Source organism: Symphodus melops, assembly GCF_947650265.1.
Source record: "Symphodus melops genome assembly, chromosome: 7".
NCBI lineage: Eukaryota > Metazoa > Chordata > Actinopteri > Labriformes > Labridae > Symphodus > Symphodus melops.
This window is the reverse complement of record NC_136697.1, coordinates 14,333,124-14,343,492: the sequence shown is the minus strand read 5'-3', so window position 1 is coordinate 14,343,492 and position 10,369 is coordinate 14,333,124. Positions and strand designations below refer to the sequence as shown.

Here is a 10,369-nt window from a genome sequence, read left to right as displayed (position 1 = left end):
GGTATAAAATGTAAGTTTGTGTGTCTTCATTACTTTTGACTTGTCTTCTACAGGCCAGCATCAAGGACACTAACATCATGATTGAACATGTAACAAGCACTCTGTGTAGACCTGAAAAGTACAGGACCAAGAAAGCGAACCCGTTTCCTGCTCCAGGAGAGCCATCAGTTTCAGTGACAGTGGCTGCACTTTTTTAAGGGAACATGTACTGAACTCTCACTGATGCGATTACTCCATTTTGGGAGTACAGACTGGTCTTAGGCATGGAATAGTCACTGAACACCACTCGCTCTCTTTTGTCCTTTGAGCAGGGAATTTCTCAGTTGTCATTCTGTACTTCGTATCTCTGATATTTAAATAATGGATATCTGTTACCATCTTGAACCAGAGATCTGAGCCGTTAGAAGAATCATTGAGTTCAATGCTGCCTTCTGACAGTAGGCCTCAGCTTCTCTCTGAAAAGTTGGGTTTTCAGGGAAACCACAGGATCCAACTTTTCATTCATGGAGTTCCAAGAAAGGCGGTGGATACTAGCCGTTTTTAATGATGCACCACTGAAGTTAACGTTTGTCATGTCCTCTGGCCCTGAATGTTTATTGATGGGGGTGGGGGGTGGGGGGGAGTCGAACAGTGAAAACTGTATGCATGTCTATCGTGTTTTTGCAGAGCAGCAAGTGATGGGGTGGGATGTTATATCTATTATGTATTCTATGTGAGGGTAAAGCTGAAATCATGGCATCGGAAGATTGAAGCGCTTTTTAAAAAAATACAAAAAAAACAGGACGTTTATTCACATTTTTAAAATTGCTGATACTAACTGATGTAATGTTGAGTTTTGTGCTAGAGTTTGAGTGGGGCAGTGTTCAGTGGGTGGGTGGGCAGGGATGAGCTAGATAATATTAGTGGGCTGTTTATATGGTTACTGTACTTACCTATTCTATTCTTTGTATTATGATTTTTAATTTTATGTTGCTTTTTTTGAACTGAGAAGATGATGTAATGAAATTAATTCATGAGACTGAATCTTGACCTTTTTATTGACAACAAAATAATAAAAAGATCACTTATGTACAAACTTGTTTTTTTTTTCAATGCGGTGCATGAGTTAATAAACTTATGATTTCTGGTAGTAAAACAAGTTGATATATTTTTGTTCATAGTTTTATTATATTCTGATTGCTAAATACACAGTGGGAAGAAATCATGGGTAATTTATACAAACAAGTGTCTTCTCAGTTTGGCTGGAGTTGATATTTTTATTGGTCTAGGTAAAAACAATCCTTCAGATATGGTAAATGTGTGGAAACAAGTGTCTCTAATGGCTTGATACAGTTTAAAGAAAACATTTAAAAATATTTGAATATGTCCATCACAATGTAACGCAACAATCGCTCATGCGTTCACGTTTTTTGACAAATTCAAAGATCATTTTCAGGCACATAGATTCCAGAAACTATACAACCATACACAAATCCCAGCCATAGAAATCAGTTGGTAAATGTCTATAAACGCAGGTTTACAGTTTCACAAAAAAAAAAAAACAGCATTTTTCTACTTAACATTTGAATTTAAAGTGTTGGGACAGAAGGTGAAATTCTGCCTGTCACAGTTATGTTAATGGACTGACTGCCCCCTGCTGGCTGAGTGTTGTCAATAAGAGTTAAAGACAGTATCATAATGAGCAAGTGGTTCACTCATATAGTTTGAACCTTATTTTAAAACGTACATTTGATTCATAATCGAGAGAGACAGAAAAAAGGTCCTTTTTCACCTCCTTGTTAAAATTAACTTTGTGATGCTCTCACATTTTGCAGGTCAGGTTGAACTAACTCCCCAGAAACGTCTGCAAGCTGAGCTCAGCTGTTCACTCGGCCAGGAAACAAACCTGGCTTCAGCACGCTGCCTCCATATGGCTCTTTGCTGGAGAAATTTCTTCATATTTTTGACCTGTCAGCAGAAAATGACTGCACACCGAACAGAAATACTGCCCTGGTGCTTCTCTGCAAAAAAGCAGTCACTCATCCATGTAGTTCACCACGTGTGTCCGTGTTCAGACATCCAAAAAGCATCTTAATGCTGATCTACATCCACTGTAGACATGATGCTAATAAAAGATTGGAGATCCAATTTGTACACTCAACTGCACAACATTTTACCGAAAGACGAACAGTAAGTCAAATAGTCAGTCTCTTTCCACTGAGTTGATTTTGGGAGTTATCTCGACAGGAATCAATGTAAGGTACATTTCTTGAGTTCCTTAGGGGATTTGTTTATCTCTGCCTCTGCTGGCTAGTGTTCCTGGTACCTGTAGAAGTAAAGCACAGGGTAGAGGTGGACGAAAAGTTGTACAAATGATACATTTGTTTAATAGGTGTACTAAAAAATAAAAGTCCTTCCACAAAATATAAATTAAGTCAAAGTACAAAAGCATTCTCTGAATAATGTACTTAAAGATTAGAGACAATACTTCTAACCCAAAGTGATGATTATTGTATTATTTGCAAGCACAGTTTAAGGGTACCTTCAAATAGCTCAAAGAATAGATTTTCACAATGCACAAGTTACTTCTTCTGTGGAGGTTTATGGCTGTTAGCATTTATAATTGTTTCATTCCCGACACCTCCTGCGTCATAACAGTTAACCATGACATGAATTAACAAGTAATCCTAAACCTTTTAATATCACTGTTTATTCTAAAACTCAGACACATCTTTCTGTGTTTTAGCTAGTCCTTCCCTTGGTGTTATAGCCAACTCCTTTGCCTTAATGTCCACAACATCCAGCAACATCTGGCTGCACCCAGCTCCATTTTAATTGTGCTCTGACTTTCCTTTATGTCCCCTGATCAACCTATGACCGTGGCAATAAAAAAAAAAACGCTTACAGATACTTCAATCCGTTCTAGTCTTTTCTCCCTTTGAACAGTGGTTTCTACGCATCATATTTGATCTGTTAATCAGATTATTATGAAATCTGATGTCAACAATGTACAGCTCTTTCATATAGAGCGTGAAGTAAAATGAGTAAAAGTTGCATGAAAGGGAATTTCTTATGTTCCAAATGTTAATTTATTCTAATAAAAACTTTAAGTAAATCTATTTTAGTCAACCAAGAAAGGAACAACATATATACAGTAGCTAAGTCCACTCTACATTCATTGTCATTGATGAAAAATGATCATCTTTAATGGCTTGTTCCTATTGTACAAGTTGTTTTTCCATTTCTAGTTCATAGCATCATCTCTACATAAATGAAACACGTGGGTGTGACGGGTGGAATGTTATCGCTTATCTTTTGTCCACGTTGTGTTCATAAACCTGCAGAACGACTCTTTTCTTTTCTTCATTTCTTCATGTCTAATCTCATCTGCTGGTTTTAAAAAAATCACCAAAACCGGTTTCAGGCATTTTTTTTTCTCAACACTTCCTCCTCTTTCATCTGCTCACAGGCTCCCTTTTTCATTTTCTTCATGTTCTTGGATCTACTCACTGTCTCTTGTGTAGAGCCAACTCTGTCAGGACTCCCAAGGTGTTCAGCTGCTCCTCCAGAGCAATGATCCTCATCCCGATGTATCCCGATGCCACCAGCAGCAATGTCATGCTGAAAAAACACACACAAACGAAAGCATGAATCCCTTTGGTTTCCTGTCATACACACACATCACTCCTCTCTAGAGTGGAAGTACATTTCTACAGAATGGATCAAAGACTGAGCTGAGACAAGAACATACCGTTCAGCCAAAACCAAAAGATATCAGTTAATTGCATCGGTGTGGAGCCTGAGAGAACATTGTGTGCTGACATTTCTAAAACCACATGTCAAGGTTTTATTTTTTCTCAAGCCAAAAACTCATCTTGACAAAACATGTGCCACTAGGTGCAGGATTTATTGAAAAAATAAAATCAGGAATACTGTTTTTAATGGCTTATAAGTTCCCTCTGAAAATCCAAACTTTACCAATAAAGACATCCTTGTGCAATCTAACGTTTCAAGGGCATCAATTTACAAAGTCTTCCATATTGCAGTTCTTACAGCATTAAACTGAAATACAGTCCCTGGGTTAATCTAATCCACGGGAGGAAAATCGTGACACTTACAGCATAAAGTAGATGCAGAAGAGAATCCTGAGGCTTCTCATTTCACTGACGAAGAGGAACGGTGCAACTCTCTCCATGATCCTCCAAAACCATGGACCAGCTGGTTAGATACAAAGCTCTGTCAGTTTTTTTTTTGCAAAGAATTTAAGCCTGTTTCTATTGTATGGTAGTAAAGGTTAAAGAATAAAAAAGGAAGTAATGCTATCTAAGAAGAAGTTTAATGCTGATGTTAGCTGGTAGCTAACAGTAGCAGTGAAGGTGTTGAAATATGGAGCGCTATCGCTTTAAATTCTTTTGTATTTCAAGTTGTTGATCAATCAGGGAGGAGTAAATAGAACAGATTGGTTAGATTGTGCTGGGTTTTACAACTTGCAACTCAAAAACACACACCTCTGTCGTCTGCGTCCGTTAAGCTGCTTTGATGTGTGAAGTTAGAACTGGTTGGACCTAGAAAATCACAGATACACATTTTACACCGTGCAAATAACGGTGTTGTTAAAATACTCACATAAGCAAATAAACGTCAGTGCTCTCAATACTAGTAGTAATAGTGTAATTCCTTTCAGTAAACCCGACTCTTCCATCTTTTTCTCACCTTCGCTGGACATTTGCGGCACGCTCTTCTTAAAATGAATGCTGTTCTGTCTGCTCAGATCATGGTCAGTGCTTTCCTCCAAGCTGGAATAACTGGGGGCCTATAAACAAGGACAGTGACACTGAAGGTTAGAGTCACCACATCTTATGCACCCATTTTAGCTCCTTGCATGAGCTGCAGCAAACCTACAACGTCAGGCTCAGCTTCATTCTCTGCAGAGGATTGATGAGGGCTGCTGTTTGCACTCCCCTCCTGTGTAAGAAAAACACAAATTCACAGGTTTAAACAGGGAAGGGATTTCTTTCTTTCTTTCTTTCTTTCTTTCTTTCTTTCTTTCTGTGCACCCACCTTAGCATATGCGCAGACATTGTGAAGGAGTTTGTAACACAGCTCGCGGTTCCTCAAAGACACAAAAGAGAACTGAGGGAGACATAAAGAGGAAAGAAAGGGTTAATACTGGAACAACAAAATGCACATGTCTACAAACTGTGATTCCAATTCCTGCAGCTACACTGACTCATGGACTTCATCTTTCATCTTGTCTTGACTAAAAAGAAACTAAAATCAAATGTTCAACAGTGATATGCAATGTCATACAATACAAACATTCATTTACGCTAAGCTAAACTAAGCTAGCTTTCACGTCCAGTCATGGAAAGCATAAATGTATAAAAACTCAGACGATGCCTATAAAAAATACATCTTAAAGAGAATGGGCCTACATACATGTCCCATCCCTCTGTCTCATCCTGAGCCTGTATTAAGGCTCCTGTTAGTGATGTATTCTGAGTTATGTGGTTATGGAGTTCAACAACAGACAAGGATGTTTGTTTACAGGAGCGTTAACGTAACAATTCCCTGATGATCTTACCCATGTTACAGGCACAGAAAGTCCCGAGAGGTTTCACTGTGTTACTGAAACCCTTTAGAGTCTGTTTTTTTACCCATTCATGTTTAAAAATAGAGTATTTCTGCATCCTATCAAAATCTTAGTTGCACAGTTACAATGGAACATATTGCAAAGATTTGGTCAAGTTAAACATCTGGAAATGATAACATACAAAGCAATCCACACAGTAAAGCAAATAATGGAACAAAAACAAGAGAGAACAAAATACATGCAAGTATGTTTTTTTTTTTTTAAGTGTAGTCTGACCTTCTTTCCATCCGTGGTTTTAATTGACAGCATAGATAAAGCCGAGTTATACTTCTTCACCTCCTTGACGCTGCATCCAGAAATCGCCACCTGCAGGATGTTGACAAAATACTTTACATTTGTTCTGTTATTACAGCCTTCAAGAGGACTCTGTCAGTTGTAAAACATTTTCCTCTTGAAGTGACCTGAAAGGTGGATAATCAGAGTGAAGAGGCAGCTTTTTATTTGTATTCTCTGTCCTACAAAATGTCCCTCTGTGAAGTCTGTCTTCGATGTCACGGTAAAAAGCCTGAATGCTTGAGATGAATGGGAATTCCCAGGAAAGGTTAAATGACTGTTGATTCCTTCTTTATAACAAATAAGGTCAAAAGTATGTCAGGTTACTACAAAATTAGAAACATACGGCCACTATCACGAAATCTCATTGTTTAATCAATCTTGAGTTTTACTAACTCTTAGATATATGTTGCTTGACATCTGAATTGTATAATAAGGTTTGACGCCCTCGTGTCTTCGTTTGTTACCTTGGTTTCTTTGAGCAGCACGGAGGAGTGGAAACACACGTGGTGTTCAGAAATGTAGAGTTTTCCATGATACGGCACCTCCTTCTGCATGGCACAGGTAAATGCTACAATAGATGTACACACACATGCGTCATTAAAGCTGCGAGGAAGTGTTCTCTCGAATCCAAAAATGTAATAAAACCGAGACATTCATTTAAACATATATTACAAGCCAGCTGTCTTTAAGACAGAAATGTCAAAGAAAAAGGACACATTGGGACTTTCCCTCTGCTCACCATGTGTCAGCTTCTCCAGCTCTGGAATATCTGGGAACAGTTTGTGAAAGTTCTTGTCATGCTTCTTGAAGCTCTGTTGGGGGAAAAATAGTGAATTGTTAAAAGTTCACGTGTGTGTTGACCAGAAGCAGGTCTGGTGTTTTTTTGTTTTTTTTACTCAATATAACTTACATAACAGATTTTTAGGCCACTTGGAGGCACCAGAAACAGGTTGTTAAAGCAACACACACACTTCAAAGTCCATATCGCTAACTTGTTTCTAAATTCTAACTTTCAGTATCTTAAGCTCTGCTTTTGGTGCCTACCAACTCTTGGAGAAAATATGATTCGTAATCATAATGCCCCACAAAGCTGGCCCTCTGTCTGCTGCGTGGCTCTGAGAGAGTTGTTCTACTTTAGACTTTAGTACAAACAGTTGCAGATCATTTAGAACTCGCTGAGAGATGCAATAAGGCTAGCATCATTGAGATAAATTGGGCTACTGATTCATCACCATTTTAATTTGTCCCCCTGTCACATAATTGTCAAATAGTTTTCACACTGGTAGCCTATGGTATAATTACAAAAGTAAAAGGTAGCCAGTTTAATATAAGGTTGTCTGTGATGCACAGTAGAAAATATACAATCATGTTGGAAACAGGAAGGAGCTAAATAATGTGAAGTACACTTACGCTGCTGTTGATGCGACCATCTGGTAGTTCCTCTGCTATGGCCTGCTCCCTGTGGTCTTGATTTACTTCCTGGGTCTCTAGGAGGGCCTCACCCAGGCTAGGTCTCGATTTTTTAACACCTGATAAGCTGAAACCTCCCTTAGCTCCGAGAAGTCCTGCTCCATCTCCACAGCTGTCCCAAGAGAGGAGGAGATAAATGTCAGAGTGGTGAAGCAGCAAAGAGGTCAACTGATAAATGACAACATAAAATAAAAAGATGTAATGAGAATACAAGAAGACATACTGTCTAAGTTAGTAAATGTGTTGCACAAACGTTATCTTCTCTTAAGCTATACTACATTGTTTCCATCGGGTGAAATCTGATTTCCCACAGAGATATTGATCTTGATGTTCACTTACAGACACGATTGATATCTTAAAAAACATAACACAGTAGCCTATTTATCTCTGGCATCAAAAGAGTGTCAACAACAGAGTTTAAAAATCGATTAAAAAATAGTGAATTTCTCATTCTTTTCCTTCTTCAGTTTTCAAAACGTTGAAATAGTTCTAAAACTTTGAGAAACCTGTCTGTAGCTTTTATTGTCTTTCTCCCTCTGCTAAGGCCAAGTGCCCCCTAATAGACTGTTTACAGCCTCTGGGTGACAGCAGGCATCCCCTTGAGGACAAGTTCACACTTTAAAACCAGCAAACACTGCGCACACCTGGTGTCGAGAACTACAACAGTCAACTATAAATAAAAGACAATATCAATGTCTAGTTTCAAGAGCATCTTGTCAAGGATATACATATATGTATATATATATATATATATATATATATATATATATATATATATATATATATATATATATATATATATATATATATATATAAAGATAGGAAAACATAACATTACTGGGATAATCACGTTTACTTACTCAGCACTGTCCAATGAGAACCTTCTGTTTTTAGAGCTCATGATGAAAAGATATACTACGAGCTCATATACGCACACTTTTAGGATTGCAGAGCAAAGATGTAGTTTGAGCTTTAGCTTGTTATTAAAACACCTTGCGCATAACCGTAAGGCTTCTTTTCCTGAGTTACTTTCAAGAAGCCAGAGGCAGGTGACAGTCAAAGCCAAAGATCACCTACTTTGAGGATTGGCTCGTGTTGTTAAATCAGCCAATCAGCTTTGAAAGGCGGGATTTGTCACTCGAAATACAACCAATCATTGAAAGCAATTTAAAAGCGCTTCTGCTCCTCATCACCAGCAACAGTTGCTATGGGTGGCTCCAGCTACAGTGCCTTGCATTTTTCACACACAATGACCCTAAACCCATTATCTAACCACTACAACTATAATGCCTTACTTTAGATTCAGCCTACAACACAACTAGGATATATGTATTGTAGAAACATTTAAAATAATCCTAATTTAAACACATGAGCCACCGAGTTTGGATTATTTAAAACAACTTTCGTGGGATCATCAAAAAGTGAACATCACTTTCCAAAAGGTCCCAAAGGTAAGAAATAAAAGTAGATGTATATAGATTAATGTCTGAGTGAACTCATACACATATAACCACAGTGTGACACAGGTATGCAAACTCCGCTGTCATATATTTGGCAGTCACGTTTCTAAATGCTGTGCAGCCAGCTCAGCCTGTACAGATAAACATCAGAGGTTCACTTATGGCCTACAGCAAAGGTACACCACATGACTTAACAAAAAGTTGACACAACAAGTTAAACCAAAAGTAAAACTTAAACAAGTATTTAAAATGATACAGACATGTATGCTTAACCCTATTGACATTGTCATTCATAGCTCAGTGGACCAATCTATTTTATTTATTGACTTATGGTTTGTGCATACAGGCACATTAGTGTGTTTTCACATGATAATCAAGTCTCTCAACAGGAGCTAAACAGAAATGTAGCAAATATTGGTGTAAATACAGTTTGTTTACTGTGGGACACGAGCTCAGACTTCCAGTGTCATGAACAACTGTCACCTGATCAAGACAGCACCATGATCTTTACATTGTAGTTTCAGTCCAAAGAGAAATTCAAATTTGTTTCTATTGAACAGTGCACACTATGATAATTTGAGGGGAGAATTTTTAAACATTAGCTCAATAAAGATATATTTCAGTTTGCCTACAGTGGAAAAGCCTAGAAAAATATGGCAAGATTGACCGTTTCATATTTTTGTCTGATTTTGTCAATAAATCAAAGTAGTACACAAACAAAGAAACATTGTGAGAAAAAAACAAAAAGGGCATATAGTTGCATGACAGGATAATAAAAAAGTTGACATACCTATTAAAAAAATCACAAATATTTCTATAGTTCAATGTTTCATTTTGTGTTACATAACGTCCTATTTTTGTAATCTATATTTTTACTCTTTAATATAATGATGAATGCTTACACACTAAATCCCAACAAGTCACTGCTCTTTGTTTATTGATTCATCCAGTTACTGCACATTTATTCACTGTACTATAACTGACTTATTTCCCTATCTACTGTATCTATCTATCTATCTATCTATCTATCTATCTATCTATCTATCTATCTATCTATCTATCTATCTATCTATCTATCGACCGACCGACCGACCGACCGACCGACCGACCGACCGACCGATACCGACACGTTGAATTCAAACAGCAATTAAAGATTTAAGATGTCCATTTAATTCTGAATAGACTTTGAACTACTGTTACAGTAAAAGTGTTATGGGCCGGTCCAAATACACTTTCAGGAGGAAATACTGCAGGTTAGAGACATGACAGTATTATAACAACAGTACACAAACTGTTCTGTGGTGAGAGAACATACTCACTTTTTCTTTCATATCTTACTCCTGCCATAACCTAAAAGTTTAAATATAAAAAGCTGTAGGCAGGCTGACAGACTGTTTGAGAAAGTTATGGAAAGTAAACCCCAGTCACTAACAAACAAATAATTCTCTGAGGTAAGACAGGTTTTTGGATTAACAAATCAGATTATAGTAAGAAAGTATGAGGATTATGTTGCTGTATGTGAACTCTGCAC

The 10,369-nt window shown here is 37.6% G+C and overlaps 1 protein-coding gene across 1 annotated transcript; it reads right to left on the bottom strand.

Annotated features, from left to right (window-relative positions):
• Positions 1 to 1,242: 1,242 nt before the first annotated feature.
• LOC306826733 (uncharacterized protein) lies at positions 1,243 to 8,574 on the bottom strand. Its single transcript, XM_079348229.1, has 12 exons — positions 8,239 to 8,574; positions 7,319 to 7,490; positions 6,648 to 6,720; positions 6,373 to 6,476; positions 5,849 to 5,938; positions 5,041 to 5,112; positions 4,882 to 4,944; positions 4,693 to 4,792; positions 4,488 to 4,544; positions 4,098 to 4,197; positions 3,490 to 3,600; positions 1,243 to 2,305 (listed from the first exon to the last, which is right to left on the bottom strand). Exons 1-12 carry the CDS (start codon positions 8,277 to 8,279, stop codon positions 2,290 to 2,292), a joined length of 999 nt encoding a protein of 332 aa, XP_079204355.1. The 5' UTR covers positions 8,280 to 8,574; the 3' UTR covers positions 1,243 to 2,289.
• Positions 8,575 to 10,369: the final 1,795 nt, after the last annotated feature.